This window comes from Protomyctophum parallelum (assembly GCF_964188405.1).
Source record: "Protomyctophum parallelum genome assembly, chromosome: 16".
In the NCBI taxonomy this organism is placed as follows: Eukaryota; Metazoa; Chordata; class Actinopteri; order Myctophiformes; family Myctophidae; genus Protomyctophum; species Protomyctophum parallelum.
The window spans coordinates 18,285,848-18,307,709 of NC_139711.1; the positions used below are offsets into that span (position 1 = coordinate 18,285,848).

Consider the following 21,862-nt stretch of genomic DNA (forward strand, 5'->3'; position numbering starts at 1 on the left):
CATAGACACACACACACACACACTCACGTAGATCAACTATTTTCCGGCTTTTGGCTTACAGTTAGAAATGGCAAAAGTTTGTTAAAAAGGCATTCATAAAATTGCCTAAAATGTCCTCACAATTAAGTATAGTAGTGACGTGTGCGTTATAGTGAACGTGTGCGCGGCAAAACAGACATAAATCCCTGAGAACCAAATAGACTACTTCAACTACTTCAACAATTGCGGCCTCGCCCTAAAGGGCGTGCACGCATCCGCCTTGTTGACGGAAGACTGGTGCTTTGGCACGGGGGTCAGATCAACATGGAATGAATTATGTACTGGCCATATAAGGAGCATGTCCTGAGTGTACAGGGTTTGATGAGGTCAGATCAACATGAAATGTCAGAACAGGTCAACTCCATATATGGAGATTGAAGGGTGGTAGCGGGGACATTCCCTTGAGTGTACAGGGTTTGATGAGGGCCGGGCCTTAATTGTCGGGCCTGTTGAGAACTAGTTTTCTAGTGCTGCCGGGCTTGGCTGCACTAATAACTTTGGAGCAGGCCTGTCTAGAGTTTGAATGGACCGGTATCAGTCAAAAGGGAAACATCGAAGAGGAAGTATGGATGGGGAAGGATCAACATATGGAACAGAACAGGTTCTGACATATATCCATATATGGAGATCTAAGGGTTTGAGGTCAGATGTTGAGTTGCTGGCCTTTACGCATCCATGATTATGTCACGTGATGTCACGAGACCTGGGCACCATATGGGGGCTTTCCCATGTATGGGGATTGAGTCATACACTGACTGACTGCCCGTTTTCATAGTAAATGCGACCTGCGTCGCAATTCACGTTATTATATCATGGTGGCATTAAATCATGCAAAGTTCATGGGAAGACCAAAGACGTATGACATGCTCTATAATGTGTACCGTTGGAACAATAGGCTATTGAACTGATGGCATGGCACCTGGCCATTGAACTGATGGCATGGCACCTGGCCATTGAACTGATGGCATGGCACCTGGCCATTGAACTGATGGCATGGCACCTGGCCATTGAACTGATGGCATGGCACCTGGCCATTGAACTGATGGCATGGCACCTGGCCATTGAACTGATGGCATGGCACCTGGCCATTGAACTGATGGCGTGGCACCTGGCCATTGAACTGATGGCGTGGCACCTGGCCATTGAACTGATGGCGTGGCACCTGGCCATTGAACTGATCCATTCAATGCAGGCGTATACTCTCAATGCAAATGAAAAACATTAAATAATAATAATAATATAAAAAATAAACAATAAAATGAATTAATAAATTGCTTTCTCGCTCTCCAAACACACACACTCCACACTGACCTTGTCAAAACGTAGGGACGAAATGATTGGGCAGAGTGCCAAGTTCTGCAATGAGTGGCACTTGAGAGAGCTCTCTCTCTCGCGCTCTCTGTGTGTGTGTGTGTGTGTGTGTGTGTGTGTGTGTGTGTGTGTGTGTGTGTGTGTGTGTGTGTGTGTGTGTGTGTGTGTGTGTGTGTGTGTGTGTGTGTGTGTGTGTGTGTGTGTGTGTGTGTGTGTCAGTCACTGGGATTCCTTCTGGCATAATCAGTATCGTTCTAATTGGAGGAGCGGGGTGCAGGGGGACCAATCAAAGTTGTTTTGTGAGGTGAGGATGTGTGCAGTCTAATGCCCTTTTCCTTTGTGAATGAATGACCTACTTCATGCAAGAACGGGACTACTTTTGTGTGGCAAAATATATAACACAAAATGCTGTGAGGATATTTTAAGTTTTCTATTTCTTTGCTTTTTTATGTGAAAAGTGGTTAAGTGTGTGTGCGCGCGTGTGCATGTGTGTGCGGGGGGGGGGGGGGGGCTGCTTGATCATAGTCACCATGGGGACCGTTAGGGACATATGTGACATCATTCTCTGTGTGTGTGTGTGTGTGTGTGTGTGTTTTTTTTCCCAGCCTGTTGCTATTGGTACCCGAGCAGTCTGTTGAGACCTCATTACACACACTAGGGGGCAGGGATTTTCCTGGCAGTGAGAGTGTATAGGCAACCGAGGGTTAATCAGCACTGTTGTGTTTTGGTGTTGAAGTGCTTGTGGGCAAACATGCAGATGTGTGTGCGTGTGCGTGTGTGTCAGACAGACTTTCCTGTTCTTCTGACATTGATCTGACCTAATCAAACCCTGTACACTCCATATATGTCCAGTACAGAACAGTCCAGTACAGTTTCATTTGTTGATCTGACCCCCCATGACAAAGTGCCAGTGCTCGTGTGCGTGCAGCCGTGCAAGGGCGAGGTTGCTTCTCGCCCTCAGGACGTCTTACTGGTATTTCCTGTATTTTATTTAGTTGTCTCCACCAGGCCGAAAGCATGGGGGGAGAGTATGTTTTGCACTCCGTCCGTCCGTCCGTCCGTCCGTCCGTCCGTCCGTCCGTCCGTGTGTCCGTGAGCAGCTAATCTCGGCCACCGTTAACCCGGTCGATGCCAAATTTTGCACACACACTCCCTGGATGCCATGGGGCGGGCGGAGCTTCGCGCCAGATCAGTCTCTATCCTTTTAATACTCTATGGTTAAATCATGGATACACGAGGAGAACACTACTGACATAAAGTGACGAACTAGCAAGGGAACTGAACAAACAGGGGAGTATAAATAGACACAGACTAACTAGGCACAGGTGAAACAAAACTCAAAATCAAGACAGGGATTGGCTGGGGGACTAAGAGGACACAGGTGGAAAACAAAGACTAATCACAATACAGTTTAGACAAGGCAGGTACAGAACTACCGGGGCAGACAGGAAGGTACAAAACAATACTACAAAATAAAAGGTACACAATTTAAAGGTGAAACTCAAACTGGAACTAAGAAACAGGGAAAAACACACCACTTCAAAATCACAGGAAAACACCAACTCAAAACAAAGAAACACAGGAAATAAACAGAACACGGACACAGAAGTCACGGACTGTGACAATGACGGAAGCATTTGGAAATTGCGAGAGGCAACAGTGTGGCAACGCGAGACTATTCAATATGGGATGCATCATTTTCAAATAAAGGGCGTTTCCGTATTTCATGGGACGGGTGATAACCCTAGCAATAGGTGCAACAACTTGTAGATCTGCAAATGTTTTAACCTTTTCAGGCATTAACCTCTACTCGCTGGTTGTTTAAATCGTTCTCTGTCTGCAGTTGCCAATGAGGCTGGTGAGAGGAATCGACGGACACGGTCTCGGTTCACACGTAAGTTTGAACACCATAACCTCGGATTACTCCTCATTTCTGTCAGGCAGAAACCTCCCATCTCCATATTTAAACTTTTTGTCTTTTTTCCATAAATTAACGCCCTACTTGATCATAGGCTATCGATACAGCATACATGGACAACTGGTGGCCCGGGGGCCACTCCCCCTCATTTAATGTGGCCCGCAGGTTAATATCGGAATATAATATTGATGATAATGTTAAATTCCAAACATGCAAGCATGACCTGCTTTATTACATTTCAGTTTATTAGTAGCTGAATGACTAATATTAAAATGTATTGTCTTTTTTTTAAGTCCACTATATTTGTATTTTAGTTCAGAAAGTAAACATTGAAATTAAATTAAAATTAATAAATAATAAATTCTCTTCAACTGGGATTTCAGATAATGGTGACTGGTACATAAATTGTTAGTGAGAGCCCCCACCAGATGGGCGTAGAGTCTTCGGGCATACTAACCCCTATTCCTAACCCTAACCTTAGCCCTAAACCTCAGAAATGATGCCTAAACCTAACCTCAAACCCCTGGCCGCCTTGGTGAAATACTGGGAAAAAAGTAAGTAAAAAAAGTACAGTACTTATTTGCTGTCCACTGCTTGGTCAAAGCATTAATTGTGAGGAAAGAGCCCATTGTAGCAAAGCACATCACTTAAGTAAATGACTGTGTGAATGTAACTCTCAGAGATTGCATTACAGTCAGGATTTCTTTAAGTGACCAAGACCGAAGGGACTTCTTGGTCCCTTATTGTATCTTTTTCTTTGATCAAAATGCACGGAAATTTCTACACGTGAACTTTGGACCTATACAGACAAAAAAACTGGGGGCATGATTATGTCAGGCTAACTGTCATATTGTCATGTTTCATATTGTCATATTGTCATGTTTCATATCGTCATATTGTCATATTGTCATGTTTCATATCGTCATATTGTCATGTTTCATATTGTCATGTTTCATATTGTCATGTTTCATATTGTCATGTTTCATATTGTCATGTTTCATATTGTCATATTGTCATGTTTCATATTGTCATGTTTCATGTTTTCAGTGCAGATCAATTTTGTGTTGATTTAATTTAGGACTGAGGTCGATTCTAAAAACGCCTGACCTCAGTTTTCTAAAAAGACTTCAAATATTTATTCAAAAATTACAAACATGTTATGTTGCTATATATACTGTACATACTGTACATACAAATAAAGAAAAAAATATATTATCTATCTATCATGCCATAGCCGGAAAGGCTATTCTGATTGTTTGCGAGGCCATTTGAAACTGAACCCTAAAAAAAAACAAAAAAACCCAATATATATCCGTGGTCATCATATGAGCATACCTAACACATTTTAAATCTGTGTGTATTTGTGTATATCAAAAGTCCATAAAGATCCAATTTTAAAGATTGAGTGCCTACATTTTTGTATTTTTCCAGTTTTTCATGTCTATGAGGTGACAGTACTTCATTAGACACCCTGGAGTCGTGTTTATGTGCAACGAACGGAAACGGGATGCATGATGACGTGTCGAGAGACTCGAGACCTGCATGAATACAAATTAATCTTGACCTGTTTGATTCCCAAATCATTCTGCACCCTCCTCCAAACACAGCTGAACTACTTCGTTTTTAATCTCATTCAAGATGAAGTCCAGACCGTGGGCCCTATTTCCGTCAGTAATAAAATCCTTATCCCTAAACTTCTTTGCCTTTTCTACTATTTTGAAAAACACTTTTTAATAGCCGATCTACAAGCTCACAATGTGTTTATTTAGATTGGCTAGTTGAACAATTTTTATGTTTTTCACAAAAAGGCAAAGAAGTTTAGTGATAAGGGGTTTAGCAACTAGCACTGACAAAAATATGGCCCAGTGTGACTCAGTGACTCATTTTAAACTTAATCAGCACTCTAACATTATTAACATTATGTATATGAAAACATTATAGGTTACAAATAAGCCACATAGTAGCAAACATTCTTTGCTGCCGTCTGCCTCTGACTATAGTAAACAAGACTATAGTAAACAAGACTCTGTAAACAAGCGACGTTGACAATAAGGAAAAATCACGTGGGTCACCAGCAATACGTTTAAAGACTGAAGGCCCCTCCTTTCATTCACACCATTTTCTGTGCAGGCTCGCAGTCCCAGAATGCACTGTGGAACGCCATCACGGTGGGCGTGGCCATCAACGACGGAGACAAGCAGCGAGGCATCCTGATCGACCAGCGCAGCCCCGAGGACATCCTGACCGACCCACTGCCTGGCCTAGACACGCCCGACGCCATGGAGAAGACTGCTAACAGGTCTGATACTGTGCTGATTGATTGATTGATTATACTACAGTTTTTGGCTTGGTGAGTTGCGTTTAGTTTTCAATCAACACAACCGCAGAAAGATTGATTCATACTAAGACATTTAACGATTCACTGAACTCACAATATGATTCCAATCACGATATTAGGTGCACAATATGATTAAAAAAAGGGTTTTTGTCCAACCAAAAAACAGAAACCAATGGGTGCAAAGTAGGGCTGACCTTCGACGCTTCGATATAAATTTGTTTCGATCTTCGACGCTTCAAAACCCAACGGGGGGGGGGGGGGGGGGGGGGGGGGGGGGTGGGTGCGATACGAGGTGCGCGATGCGAGGCACGCACCTTAAACAATAGCGGAGAGAAAGGCATGCTTAAAACGATAAGCATTGAAGCAACAACTGTTGCAGCCTTCATGAAAGCAGTGACGCACAAATAATTAGGCTTAATAAAACATTCGACCTTAACAAGTCAACTGCCTGGCAGGCATTACCTCTCAAAAAAAAAAATATATAGCCTATAATCAAAGCTTCTCTCCAGGCGTGCTAATTTGCGCCGCGGGTAAGAATATGGTTTGACCCCAAAAAAATTGCAACAAAAGGTTACTCAACTTTTTTTTTGTAGTATTACCGGTAGGTGTCCTTAATAACATACTAAAAGTTTACCAAAGTTTGACCACCCGAAAGGTGTGGCCGCCGCCAGTTCTTAAAATACCATTACTCCTCCATTATTCATCCTAGAAAAATAATTTTGGTGTCTTGTTTTGGTTATCTAGGAATCCAATTAGCATATATAAATTATATATAAAAGTACAATGATATATTAAAGCAATTGTTTATAAGGTTATAACAGTGTAATAGGATATTTCCCATTTCTATAATGCCGTACTGCCCAGGATTGGTGAATTCATCACCTATACACAATTCACATTATGTTGAAGCTTTCAGGAGATTTATTTTGATTTATATTGATAACAATAAGGAATATATTCATTATTACTGGGTGGTACTGTCATGTGATTGATTTGTAAAAGCATGGCTGCCAAGTGATATACTGCATGGGAATATTACACAAATCATGGAATACATTTACAGAGAAATGTCTGCACTATTTTGTTTGTAAAGGTGTCTGACAATAATAATAATAAAAATAAGTCCCCTATAGGGAAGTGGTTCCCAAACTGTCTTTGCACCAAACACACTCAGTCAGTAGAACCAAATGGCCACTTGTCTGGTCTATGGGGAAGATGGACTCCTCAGTGGGGATACAGTGGAGAGAAATGGCCCCTCATGGGCCTAGAGACTAGAGAGGGTGTGTAAGTCAGTACAGAGCTATCACACATGTATCTTGGTATATAGGCAGGTGGTGGAGTGTCGCACAGATATAGGGTTCAGTTATGCTTGTCACAGACATCTTCTTATTCCCGAGACTGTAGTAGTTGTGTGTGTAAAATTAATTTCACATTTACTTTGTGTTTGGTACTGCTGGCAATAACCTTGAACCCTGGGCTCCAGTCTCTGTCTCCCCATAGAATCCCAATCTAATCTCCCTCCACGCTGTGTCCCTGCTGCTATCCAACAAACAAGCATTTCTTTCTGCATAGACCTAATGGTCAGACTGCATGTTTGAGGGGTGCTAGGCCCTCCAATGCATGTCTTTTTAACTATGGACTTTAATGTTTGTTTAGGGTACGAAATGACAATGTAGGATGACATGTGGCCGATATAAATACTGTGGGCGCCCCTCATTTCGTGATTTTTGCATTTTTGTACTAGCTGTTCTAGAGAGGGGAGAGGACATTCTGCGCCATAATGATCAGTCACTGGGGGCCCCAGTACTATGAATGGTCAGCCACCAACCAGACGCCGACTCTCCTGTGAGCCAGTCCAACATAGGGACACCCCTGTCTGCCTGACAAACAATCATGCACCACGTGGAGGTCTTATAACCACCACTATGTGGGTCTCACCCTCCTGTATGCCCACTCTAAGCGCCTAGCTCAAAGCCAGCAGGAGGTCCATTTGGGACCAGCATACATACATTTAGGAAAACGACTGTCTGCCTGACAGTCTTATAACCACCATCAGTGGAGACTGTCCTCACTACCTATGCTAACTCAATAGGTCCTATCTCGGGAGTAAGAGCCAGCATGGTCCACATGGGACCAGTGGGACTAGTGAGCCAGGCGACATATAGGAACACTCCTCCCAGCCTAAGCTAAACCCCAATTCCTTAGTTTCTACCTCCTCCACACTCCATTCTCCAGCATGCCATGACTTAGAAATCGTTTGAATCTCAAATGCTAATTTGCTTTTGGAGGGGTTGAGAACGAGGAGAGTGCAGGCTCCCTAAAGCCCCGTTCTCACCAAAAAAAGCTAGAAAAGAAAGCAAAGCTAAACTCATTTCGAAGCTGCTTTTTTTTTTGAGAAAGTGGGCGTGTACAAGGTACCTGTCACTCAAGCTGGCTTGAGATGAGAAAGAAAACAGGCAGTTTGAGCAGATGCGCATTTGAAAGTCTAAAATGTAAAATAGCGACTGTAGAGGAGAAATAATTATATATTTAGTTACATCATAACCTACGTATGGATGAATAAATAATATAATCTTGGTAAACTTGTTTGTAAATAACCAAACGAGACTACGGACCGGATCTCGATCCTCCCTCTTTTACCCCAGCTGAAGTGCTCGTCTTGGGGTTGGGGAACCCCCCCACTCCGCTCTCCTCTCCCCCAGGCCACGAGCGAAACCCTCTGGGCATTTTTCATTAAATAGCGGCTCTGTGTAATGTTAATGTTGATTTAGCAAGAGCATACCATAGAAATACAATTGTATATATCCAGCACGTCGTAAAAGCAATTAAAACAGCTTATGTTTACGTGCTGTTTCCGGACATTCAGTCTCAAAGATCTGTTTTTCTATCCCTATCTCGGCCCTGTCTGTCTGTCACTGACCCTCCTCGGCTGTCTGCGGCCAGCGGTCTGCTCCTCCACCACCCTCTCAAGTGCCCCATAGCTTTAATGGGACATGTATGAGCCACCTCAGACATGCAGAGAGGAGAAGCCCATGAGGGTCTTCTTAACTTTGCTCTTCTGTGCTCCAAGTCCCCAGGGAGAAATCCAGTGACCCCCACTCCCCATGATCCCCTGTTCCCACCTGAGGGGAACCCTAGGCCCACTAAACTCTAGACCGGACCCTCCTTTACCTTCTCACCCAACCCCACCTATCATACGCCCCTCTGCACCCGGTAGAGACTTACTGTAGGTTCTCACTACTCTGCACTAAGAGTAAATAGAGCGTCGCAGTCCCACCCCCTTGAGAGACCCGGAAAATAAATCACTGTTCATTTTCCTCATAGACTTTTCAAAAAGTATTTATTTAAAGACGGTTACGCCGCGGACAAAGCCAACTCTTGTGACAAATCATGACAATAAACACAATGTTTTGGGCCAAACAAAGAATTAGAAAGTAGAAAAAAACGGCAGGTTACAACACTTTTCTTCTTTGTAATTATTTGTTTGGTCTAAAATATTGTGTTTGTTGTCATGATTTGTCACGACAAGAGTTGGCTTTGTACGACGCTTATAAGGTCTTTAAATAAATACGTTTCGAAATGTCTATGGGAAAAATGCATTGGGAATTATTTCCTGGGCCTGGCGTCGTCATGAAAGAGGGCGGGACTGTGACGCTCTATAATGCAAGAAATTAGTTTTGGGTGTGGTGTATAATGATGAATTATTTAAAGTAGTTTGAGCCAAATTGTATCCACCGAGCTATCCAAAACGTTTCAATATTGCAATCATGTAGGCTATTATCTATCAATTGACAATATTCTCTGCCACAACCTTCTGAATTACTGAAAATTGTGACTATTAGTTTTGTTGTGTTTTGAGGATATCTTGAAACCTTATTCCAAAAAATATATAAATATTCAGACATTTCTTAAATATTTAGTTTAGTTAACTTGAAACTGGTGACTATTTCAGAGGGTTTTAACAGAGTCACAAACACAATATTGGATTTCACAATTATCTAATCGGTATCTCTGCAATTTGGACAAGTTCAATGGACTCCTATACCCCAAAAACATAGGGTTAGACACAAAAAGTACTTGTCTAGGATGAATAATGAAGGAGTTAGGCTATTTTAATGGTTTTTAGGCCATCTTGGACGCCATCTTGAAAATAACACCTTTCGGGTGGTCAAACTTTGGTAAACTTTTAGTATGTTATTAGGGACACCTAATACTACAAAAAACTTTTTGTTGCAATTTCTTTGGGGTAAGGTGCTTTTTTTTCATAGATTTACTCGCCTAATGAGTTAATAGGTCAATGAAGGCAATTTTTTGGGGGGTGGGGGGGTTGTATTTATGTGATGGGCTTTTAACCACATGTCACTCATATTTCCACATCACTGACATGGACGCATGCATGCACGCACACACACACACACACACACACACCAACCAATTGAGTTGCATGGTCATTCGTATAATGAGAGTGATTATATGCAGAATGTCAGGATTTTATCTAAAAAAAGGAGGGAGGGGAAAGGGGGACCAGTGACCTAATTATCATTAAGGGAACGTGTGTGACTGACTGTGTGTGTGACTGTGTGCGTGCGTGTTTGCACGCCATGACCTTGTAGCAGGTCACAGTAATTTGCAGTAGGGCAGCTCTAGTTTGTATGAATAGAGGAGGATGCTGATTGGACATGCACGTTAAATGTCCATCAAGGCTCTTGACACAACGTATTTCATGCTCTGCTGCGAGCGGTCTATCTCCATTACAGTAACACAGTGGTTCCCAAACTGTTTTCATATCAGGGACCCCCAAATTCACACTAATTAGCCTGCGGACCCCCATTTGAAAAGATATGCCAGGGACAGATAAAAGATATGCCAAGGAACTCCAGGGGTCCCCAGCTAAATGATAGTTTGGAACCAAAATGTGTACACATGGAACCAAATGCCATTTGTACACTCTCAGAGTTAAATCCCAGATAGAAATGCCATTAAATGGGGGTCTGTAGACTATTGCATGTCAAACTGGGGGTCCTTGAAATTAAACAGGTTGAGAATCTTCTCTTATGGGGGGTCCCTGGCATATCCTTTCAAATGGAGGGTCCGCAGGCCAATTAGTGTCAATTTGGGGGTCCGTGACATGGAAAAGTTTGAACCATTGCCTTAGATCCCAGTAATCACTGCGCGTGCAGATCTGCTATTTTCAGCTATTAAATGTTTATTTTTGTCGGGGAAAACCATCGTGCGGCAGAGCATGAAGCCAAGCACGAGAGGGGAAAGTCTCATGCAGCTTCACCCAGCTGAAGGCTGTAAAAGGATAGATCTAACAGACCTTCGCCTCTCATTTATTATTGAAATTGTAATTCTGAACTGGCCTTGGTACGTGTGTGTGTGTGTGTGTGTGTGTGTGTGTGTGTGTGTGTGTGTGTGTGTGTGTGTGTGTGTGTGTGTGTGTGTGTGTGTGTGTGTGTGTGTGTGTGTGTGTGTCTGTGTCTGTGTCTGTGTCTGTGTGTCTGTGCACGTGTTTGTCTATATTTTTCTCTGGGTGGAAAGGGACCCTCTCTGTGGAGAGCTTCTCTGGTCATCCGTTGAAAGCAGGCCCTGTGCGGTGCAGACAGGTGACAGTGGTGTCACTTACACATCATTCATGGTGACTGTGTGACTGTGTCCAACCAGCCGATAAAGATGCTTTTACCAGATAGACTCTCTGCTCTCCTCTGCTAAATGCATGGAAAACATGCATGGCTGCATGTACATGTCATCACAATAGCTTTAATGGCTTGCTGAATTGTTCATTTTTAATACAATTGTTTATTTTTTGTTAAAATAATTGTTAACATGAATCATCTTGCATTGTGTTCCACTGTCCTTGGAATTGAGAGTATGCACATGCCGACATGCGTCACTTTTCCACTGGGACACGCCCCCTCATCTAGACTAGTATTATTAGTATGTTCCGCATTGTTCAATAAAAAAACATTTCTCAGAATGCATGCAGTAGCCTACACCCAGAAATCTACAAGCTCACAGCGCGTCGCGTTGTTCAATTGGTTTATAATCAGAGTCAGATTATCCATATCTTTATTGTGTCAAGTTGCACAAGCACCACCGAGATCGGAGATATTTCCCTCTCCATCTCCCTCTGTGTTACTTACAAAACATTGTTATATACGCCTGAGATGATGCAGGAGTTCCGAAAGGCAGTGCAGAAGTGCATTAATGACGATAAAGAACACCCTCGAGGGTAATATTGCAACTAACAGTTACCCTGTTTAGTTAAAAATCGTATTTTTTTAATGACAGAGTTGACCACAAATGTCCCAAGAAACTCACTAGCCTAGCCACCCTGTCTCTCTGGGAGAACACAGCAGGCTGATTTCTTTGTTTTGATTAGGTGTTCCTATACTGTCGTTTAAGCACGACTAGAATGCTGTTTCAACCAATCAGATTGCATGCTTCCTCTAAACGACCCGTTGTAATGCAGAATAGTGACTGCTTAAATGTGCCTGATTTGCACTGAGGGAATGTGTGCGTGTGTGAGAGCTTGTAGCGAATGAGAGTGAAGGGAGTTGACGTGGTGAGACAGCTGATTTAAATGAGCAGAATGAATTACTGCTAGAGAATGAGTGAAGGGTATTCCGGGGAAATATATAATAAGCCTTCTGACTTCCATGTCTCAATGAACTATCGCTGTTCTGGATTAAATTTTCTAAATTGCATTATTTGTCGAGCTGCAACAAGGATCTGTGCCTGTGATCTGGAAAGCCATGACGCCCAACACCCCACTCTTTGTCCCAGTTGGGAGAGCCCTGCGCTCTCCCCCACATGAGTCCACCCCCCAGCTATTGATGCGCTGATGACACTATGCCGTGTGTATGTATAACTCATGTCTTGTTTGGCCAAAAGCCATAGAACTTGTTTACACATGTGCCTTGATGTGCCCTCAGATATTCCACCATTTTGAGCAGTTTGCTATTCGCATTTCTAGCCTAACCGTGCAGTTGGTATTTACAAAACTTAAGCAAAACGGTAGGTAGAGGGTCAAGAAGGCCAAGAAATGATATTCACAAACATTGGCAAATTAGAAAATGATCACATTGAGTAGTAGGTGGAGCTTGGAGGATCCCTCCTCTCTCTCTCCCTCTTCTACCTCTTCTACCTCTTCTCCCTCTTCTCTCTCTCTCTCTCTCTCTCTCTCTCTCTCTCAGTGCTCAGTCTCAAACACGGCAGGTCATCCATCGCTCATCAGGAGACAGGAGAGGCAGTGGTCGGAGCCCCCACGCCTTACAGAAAGAACGGGAGGAAAACTCCTATAGTGGCTTTGTTTGACACACGCACACGCACACGCACACACACACACACACACACACACACACACACACACACATCACACACACACACGGACGCGTGGGAGGACCAGACTATCCAGGAGGAGCTGCTTCATCTGCCTGTGTAATGGACACCGGATAGCGGGCTTGAGGAAGTGCAGGAGTGGGACAGTTTATTTTCTCCTGTGGACAGACGGCCAGACAGACAGGGGCCCCCAGCCCCAACGGTGGCTCCTCAGAGGGGGCGCCCCTAGTGGCCAGCTGTGTACGTGCAATGTCGTTGTGTCTGGTTGACATATTTGACATGAATTCATCGCCCACCAAGGAAATAGAGGAGTTTGAGAACAACTCGCTGAAATACCTGCAACCGGACCAGATAGAGAAGATATGGCTGAGACTCAGAGGGCTGTGAGTATAATTGTAGTATTTAATATAGTTAGGCTATTTATTATGATGATTGTTTGGTTTTGAAATAATAAATAACAGTGCTGGACAAAGTACACAACTACTTTTGAGTCAAAGTATACTCCTGGTCAAATACTCAACTGCAAGTGAAAGTTGCTCATGACGTTGTACTTGAGTTAAAGCAGTGTTTCCCAAACATTTTCATGTCAAGGACCGCTAAATTGACACTAATTAGCCCGCGGACCCCCATTTGAAAAGATATGCCATGGGACCCCCATAAGAGAAGATTTTTACGGCTCTATTAGGGATTCTCAACCCGTTTAATTTCAAGGACCCCCAGTTTGACATGCATTAGTCTATGGACCTCCATTTAATGGCATTTCTATCTCTGAGATCCCAATTTATATTGTAAAGTCAATGTTAATTTTAACTCTGAGAGTGTGCAAATGGAACCAAATGGACCCTTATTGTTCCATTTGTACACTCTCTCTTTCTACCATCAATTACCATTTCTATTTTAATGCATTTCAGTAAAAAAAAGGACAATATTTCCCTCTGAGATGTAGTGGAGTATGAAGTACTTAGTAGAAATGGAAATCAAGTAAAGTAAACGTACCTCAGAATTGTACTCATGTTCGCGATGACAAAATGTAAGTCGGGCGTTAATTGTCATATAAGCGATTGTGATTAATGATTTAATTGTATTTTTGGCATTTCACATTGTATGAATGGAAATGTGTTTGCTTTATATGACCAAATAACTTTAACAATTGCATACTTAACAACATTTTAAAATAGCGGAGTTGATCTACACGTAAGCTTGTAGATATGCTATTTATGCTATTTTTGGAAAATGTTTGACAATGTATGAACATTTTTCAAAATGATTGTGCAAAAACAATTGCGATGCTATTTATCAAATAATAAATATACAGATCAGAGGCTATTTGATCTCCCTGCTCTTCCTCAAATAGCTGCATCCCACCGAGGCACACAGCTGTGCTCATTTGACCCTCCCACCCTCACGCCGTTGCTGAGGCCCTGGGCACCGCAGAGGGCAACGTTTTCATCATGCTATGAAATAGTGTTGACTTCCTCGACTAAATCTATGACAACGCTTTTCACTGACGAAAGCTAAATAAAAACCAAGCTACGATGACCAAAACCAAGACTAAATCTATTCATAATTCTGTCAACAAATACAACCTAGACTAAAATGTTCGGGAGAGACTAGTGGAAAAAAGACAGGTCATTTTATGCTTGGTTGCATGCTGAAAATGGCAGATCTTCAAAGCTCATGAAGCGAGCTAAAGTGTTAAAATTATGTTTTTATGTGGCCACACACCGCAGTTCATTAGCCAAAAACGTCAAGACGTCTAATTGCCTATTAAGTAATGGATGCCACGGGCGTCGAGACGTCTCTCCCTTGGGAATTAAAAAAAAATATATATATATGTTTTTATTTTCATCCATATTTTGAAAATTCCTCTAATCTGGTGTACAGGTGATGACATGCACATTACATGCATAATAGAATTACAAATTCTTTCTTTCTTTATAATGGGAGAATTGGCACTCAGAGCCTAAACTGGTGACCACCAGGTGGCGCTGAAAGAGTATACCTGATTTTCACTTTAGCACCACCCACCTGAACCTATAAACCTCGCCCACAGCCTTATCATACAGCTGTTGTATGATAAGGGGGGACAGATTAGGGGAGGGTTCCGGTTAGGATTATGATGTCACTAATAGTAGGAGTATTTCGGTTGGGCTTTTTGACTCAAAGGCTTCAGATTTCAGGAAGAAATCAAAATGACACAGAAGACATATTTGAATATTAACCACACCTGGGGGTCTATATTAGAGTAATGTTAACTCCATAGACACATACAAACCAGAAAAAAGTACAAAGATCCTGGCACTCCATCTTTAATGGTTAATTAAAGCTTATTAGTATTCCAGCTTCTTAAAGGTTTACATGCTGTTTACATGCTGTGGCCCATGGCTACATAAGGCCTATAAACAATGTGTAATCCCTCTTCTGTCTTCCACAGGAGGAAATACAAGAAGACATCTCAAAGGTAGGACCTCCTGGACTTCTAACCCATTTCCCGCCAGGACTAATTAATCTATTTCTCTTTTTTTTTTTTACTGTAGCTCAATGATGGCTCTTCCTTGGTATTTCAGAATTAATGTCATGGGGGCAGTGATTGATTGGCTGTAGTAGTGATACAGCAGCATAATAGACATCAGTGTCATCTGCAACAACTCCAACACGCTTTCCCTCCTCAGTTGCTGCATAGATAGCCCGTGCCACAATTATTGTCATCTGCCTTCACATGAGTGGTCTTTAGATCCTGTCTGGATATAATGATGCCACCTGCTGATATCTCAGTGGGAGTATGGTCCTGGCCAGTAACAACAAGTTTGCTCTGGTATTGTGGCTTCAGTTACAAGAGCTTCTATTATGATTTGAATAAGTTGCTTCTTATTCTCTGGGACAGTTGGAACACCCTATACTAGCCACCAGCACCTGTAACCTTGCAAACTGAGCAATTGGCGCTAAAGTCAATGTACCTAACAAACGCAATATAAACATCTCAAATTCTTTTCTTTTTTTTGTATTCCATTGTGTATGACATCACCATACAGTTTGCTTCCTTTGATTATTCTGGCTACTGATGCTTCTGAAATAATTATGGCCTTCTATTTTGCAGGCATATAGCTCCACAAAGAATCAGGCTGCTGCATTGTCTGAAGGAAGCCAAATAAAAAATAAGTTTTACTCTTATGTACCTATATGTATATGTAACAATAAAGTACAACCTTGGTTTGACTCTTCTTTGTGACTATCTTTGTTGACTATGCGCAACTGTTACATAACCAACATGTTTGCAAAATATGAAGTGAGGTATTTACTTGCGCAAGCAGAGCGCACAAGTACTGTGGTCGGCTGGATCAAAAGTGGTATGCATGGTATGCGTGATATAAATCATCCATGGACGTGGTCGTATGCTGATTCCTGGGCTCGAATTTAAGCTCGTTTCCACGTTCCATTGATAAATTAGGGCTAGAGAGAGAGAGAAAGTGAGACAGAGAGAGGATGACAGACCTTCACCGGTAATGGGGAGATTAGCAGCCACCAGGCCTCCATCCTGTTCCACTTCCTCTCTTATGGGGTTCCACAGGCAAGCATACACATGCACGCACGCACACACACACACACACACACACAAATTAACGCCATATCAAATCCAAGGCTTCTGTACCAGACGTCTTATGGTCTCTATATAGTTTGCTACAGTAGTTTGCGTTTGCTGTGCATTCCTTTCGGCTCACTGCAGTGAGCTCTCTGTCCATCGTTGGGTTGTCTGGCTGCCCAGGCTGTTCCACTGGTTGTGCCACTCTGTAATCCTGGCAGCAGGTAGCGTGGTCTCCACTTCTGAAGTGGCATCAAAGAAGATCTATACTCCTGGACCTGAGCCGTTTCTGGTGGGCAGAGTGTTCATGTTGTTGGCCTGCTATACCATGCTGGGCAGGCATATTCTGCGGTGGAAAAGCACAAGGCTCGTGCCATTGTACGGAGTGCACTTAGGTGAGTTCCCCACTTTGAGTCGGTTATTTGTCACAGAAGACTGTCGCTGGTGGTGACCTTCGCTCTCGTCTTCTGGATGTGTTCCTTGTAACTGAGGTCTAAGGTTACTCACAGGGTAGACGGGGTGCTGGTAGTTTTCAAGCTTTAATCCGCCCCAGGTTACGTTGAGCTCCCATTTAGTCTCCCTGTTTTTCAGATGAAAGCTGCAGATTTGAGTCTTCCCTGCATGGTTTACATGCATGTGGTTTTACTGACATATCTGAGAGTCCTTGTTCCAAGGTTGACTCAAGGTATGCTGCTGCGTTGCCAAAACACTGCCTGGCTACAGCGTGTTGTTCCGGTGGAACCATCTGCCTTTTAGAGATGTTAGCTAGCAGAAACTATAATGTGCACGGACGTTGTCGTTCTTTCAGGTTGAGATGTCTGGTCAAGCAACTGGAGAGAGGAGAGGCGTCGGTGGTGGACCTGAAGAAGAATCTGGAATATGCCGCCTCTGTCCTGGAGTCTGTCTACATCGAAGAAACAAGGTGAACAGTTTATTGTGAGCCACACTATTAATTCACCCTTTGTCAGCCTTCTGATTGGTCCCTGACTGACTAACCAGCAGGCTCTTTCTGCCTTGTTCCGCCCTGTTTCCACCTTGTTTATGTTGAATTTGCTAAAACATAATTTTTTGAAAAAACTAAAAACAAACATGATATGCCAAGTCACCGTGCTGCACCTGTGATGTTCCTTTTTACTGACATCAAATTTAAAGTAAGAATTGAATGCACAGAATATCAATATGAAGCAACTGAAAAACATGTTAGTTAGGTAGTGGATGGAGAGAGAGGAGTTTTGTCCAACCACGAAACTGCGACCAATGGGTGCGAAGAGGGGCACAACCACGGGACTTGACAAAGGGTGAATTGTATTACATACTGTAGGTGCCCTTCACCCTTCTAATACAACCCTTTCAGGCAGGCCATCCGCAGTGACACCATGTGGACTGGTGTGAAACTGTACTGCATGCATAAAATACTGTGTAACACAATACAGTATACAATAGGTCTAGGACACAGCAGATACTGTTACCACCACTGGTCTCCTCCCCTGCTCTGCAGGCGCCTGGCAGACACGGAGGACGAGTTGAGTGAACTGCGGTCAGACTCGGTGCCGTCGGAGGTCAGGGATTGGCTGGCGTCCACGTTCACCAGACAGATGGGGCTGATGCTGAGACGCGGCGGCCAGGACAAGCCGCGCTTCCGCAGCATCGTCCACGCCGTGCAGGCGGGCATCTTCGTCGAGAGGTGTGTGGGTGACAAAAACACGTTTATTTTGTCCGTTTAGTTTTTCTTCCAAAAGTCTTCTAAATCCAAAATTTTATTTTTATTCAACGTTAAAAAACACTTAAAAAAATTGCCCAAAATAGCAGATCTACAAGCTCTTTGTCATCTTCGTGGCATGGGTGGGTGATTGGGTGAATTTGTCAGATTTGTTCTTCCAAAATGCCTTCTAAATCTCCAACTTTCTTCTTAAACCTAGAACACTAAATAATATGCACGTTTATCACAGATTTTGCCCCCCATGATATCTATTTTTCATTTTTTTTGTGAAAAGTCCTGATGAAATATTAAAGAAAAGTACCTCAAGTTGCCATGCATTGTTGTACTTCAACATATTTTGATGAGAAATATATTTTTATGGAATTAAGTATGGGTAAAATATACCCGTGTTTAGTGATGGTGTGACAAAAAATATATATTTATGCACCGACGTTGATCGACGTGCTGAACAAATGTTATTTAATTTCCATTCCATACAAAGAATGCAAAAAGTGGCGAGTGCTCAAGTGTGTGCCAGACCCGCCCGGTCAGTTTGACGGACGTGTCTGGCCCATGTATGCCAGTGTGTCGTTGACATGTCGTTAACGTGTCGTTGACATGTTGTCACAGGATGTACAGACGGACGTCCAACATGGTGGGACTCAGCTACCCCCCCAATGTCATCACCGTGCTCAAGGTATTATTGCACACCACACTCTAGAAGCACTGCTTCTCAAACATTTCATGTCCAGAACCAATATGCTAATAATCTCTGTGTGTGTGTGTGTGTGTGTGTGTGTGTGTGTGTGTGTGTGTGTGTGTGTGTGTGTGTGTGTGTGTGTGTGTGTGTGTGTGTGTGTGTGTGTGTGTGTGTGTGTGTGTGTGTGTGTGTGTGTGTGTGTGTGTGTGTGTGTGTGTGTGTGTGTGTGTGTGTGTGTGTGTGTGTGTTCCCTCCTATAGGACGTGGACGCATGGTCTTTTGACGTCTTCGCACTGAACGACGCCAGTGGAGACCATGCCCTCAAATTCATCTTCTATGAGCTGCTGACCAGATATGACCTCATCAATCGCTTCAAGGTGCGCCCGCCCATTGCACAGTTACCGTGGCCAACACGATTGAGATTTACGGTGTCATTGAAGTACTCCAACTACGCTTCAGACTCTTAAAATGCCACATTTGTTGACCAATTTTCAGCATCAATATTCTGGAGGAAACACCAGCCCAGAATAGCAGATCCACAAACTCTTGTACTGTAGATGTGGAAAATTGTTTTTGGTGTAGAAACGTGTACACGGGAAAGAAAAGAGGTCCCCAATTCTCAGAGCCCACTCAGCTCAAATGTATGATGAAGGGACATTAAAATATCTGCGATAGGCCTATGATCATTCCAATAAACAACAATGGGGAGGGGGGGAGTGACAATCGAAGAACTTATAATACCTATTACCTAAAATAATAATAAAAAATCATATCAAATCAAGTAATCAACAAACTGAACTATAAAAACTCATCAGTCATGAAGCATGGGTCAAATTGTCAGCTAGTATAATTCATTATATAGTATTTGCGACCAAAGGTTCGAGTTAACTATGGAATTGTGCATTTCCCGTCAGGGATATATGGAGATCCCTGATGTCATCAATATTGGCCAGCATCTGACCTCAAACCCTTAGTCTCCATATATCTTCCCCATCCAACCTCTAGACGGGCCTGCCCCAAAGTTATTAGTGCAGCCGTGCCTGGCAGCCAGCGAAAACTAGAGTTCTCAACAGGCATGAAAATTAAGATCTTACACCCATGCCAAAGCACCAGCGCTCGCCCAGCAGTCTGCTGTCACCCAGGTGAATGCGTGCACACAATCTCAAGGTCACTTCTCGCCACTTCTCGTGTGTGTGTGTCTGATCGAGGGAGGCATCATTGTGCTTAGGGGTGGGCGATATGGAAAAATATAAAAAACGATAATTTGCGTTTTTTAGGGTTATTGTTCAAGTTACAGAACAGAACAGAACATTTAGCCACAACATTTGGCCAAACGAAACCGTCGTTCTACAAAAGTACAAATCAAGGTATAGAACTGTAAATCATAGAACGTACATTCACTGCGTCATGACGACATCTCTCAATATCGTATCGCCCTCCCCTAATTTAGTTTGTGCTCGCTCCAGATCCCCATCTCTGCGTTGGTGTCGTTCGTGGAGGCGCTGGAGGTGGGCTACAGCAAGCACAGGAACCCCTACCACAACCTGACGCATGCCGCTGACGTCACGCAGACTGTGCACTACCTGCTGCTGAAGACTGGCATGGTGGTAAGAAGCAGGGACGTGCACACATAGACATCAGAACTGGCCTGCTCTTTAACCGGTCTGTAAAACAACTGCCCTCTCCAGACCACAAATGCAGCATTTACTACGGTGGAAGAAATGCCTCTCCTCTTCATGCCATACCGGCGGAAGGAATGCAACATTCAGGAGAATTGCTTTTTCCCCGAAGTCTCCTGAACTTGAACGCAGCATTTTGGGTTGAACAAATTTGTTTTCGAAATCCACGTCGCACCCCCGCATCTCCAGTAGATAAAGAGTGCTGCAGGGTTGCGCCCTGAAAATAGCAGATCATAGCCGAATTTTGTCCAAAAGTGCCCTCTTATGGGATTTCAGCCCCTGCCTCGCTAACATTCTCTGCATGTCCCTGGTAAGAAGAGCAGTGGTGGAAAGAAAAGTGCTCACATGTTCTCTCTCTCTCTCTCTCTCTCTCTCTCTCTCAGCACTGGATGACAGAGATAGAGATACTGGCCATGTTTTTTGCGGCAGCCGTCCATGACTTTGAGCACACAGGCACCACCAACAACTTCCACATTCAGACCAGGTATACCATCCTCTGAGTTATACAGACGGGACCATTATGACAATGTCATGTAATGTTGATTTTTACAGCAAAGTTTGATTTTAGTTTTAGTCATAGTCTTTGGAATGAAACTTCATTTAGTTTTATTCATATTGTAGTCAACTGAAATGTTTTCGTGTTAAGATTTTAGTCGACTAAACCTAGTTGATTTCGTCGCTGATTTATAATGATGATGATCAAAATACGCTGAAAACTCATAAAATGCCACTTTTGTTAAAGGACGAATTCACCTCTTTCCAACCTTCATATAATTGGTGCTCACTAATGTTCATGCCAAAATGGTAACATTTTGTTCCTATTTGGTCCGTGTCTCATAGGAGGGCTGTGAACACTTCAGAAACCCGCCTACCAGTGTCATAATCATTAAGGAGGAGTTGTTTTTTTTAAACAAGATTTCAAAATTCGTATTTAGATTTTCATTAATTATTTGGCTTCCATTATAGTATGCTAACTTTCCAGGAAGTCAGTGTAGTCCGGCAGCCGACAGGCTTCTTTTGTTTAAAGCGGGAAATTTGGTATATAGTCTTTTTTATTGGCCTAAAGTATTGTCTATATATATATATATATATACATTCATGAATTCACTTGCTGACCGGCTGTTAGTATTGGGCAATCTTTTTATAGGGGTTTCTTGTGACCCTACCATTAACATCCTATGGCTGGCAAAAATGTCAAATTTAGCTTTTGCTTTAGGTAGCATGTGACGTGTCAAACTAGGGATTTTTCATGATTCT

General features: G+C 42.9%; 1 protein-coding gene across 1 annotated transcript in view; it reads left to right on the plus strand.

The window, feature by feature from the left end:
* The window catches only part of LOC310873665 (dual specificity calcium/calmodulin-dependent 3',5'-cyclic nucleotide phosphodiesterase 1A-like), a gene marked incomplete at both ends in the record, with an annotated part of 34,241 nt that overhangs the window by 250 nt on the left and 12,129 nt on the right, over positions 1-21,862 (plus strand). The window contains 8 exons of the mRNA XM_083786214.1: positions 3,194-3,244; positions 5,399-5,567; positions 17,336-17,449; positions 18,026-18,211; positions 18,857-18,923; positions 19,187-19,303; positions 20,393-20,533; positions 20,989-21,089. Coding sequence (XP_083642340.1) covers positions 3,194-3,244; positions 5,399-5,567; positions 17,336-17,449; positions 18,026-18,211; positions 18,857-18,923; positions 19,187-19,303; positions 20,393-20,533; positions 20,989-21,089 — 946 coding nt within the window. The remainder of the gene's footprint in view (positions 1-3,193; positions 3,245-5,398; positions 5,568-17,335; positions 17,450-18,025; positions 18,212-18,856; positions 18,924-19,186; positions 19,304-20,392; positions 20,534-20,988; positions 21,090-21,862) is intronic.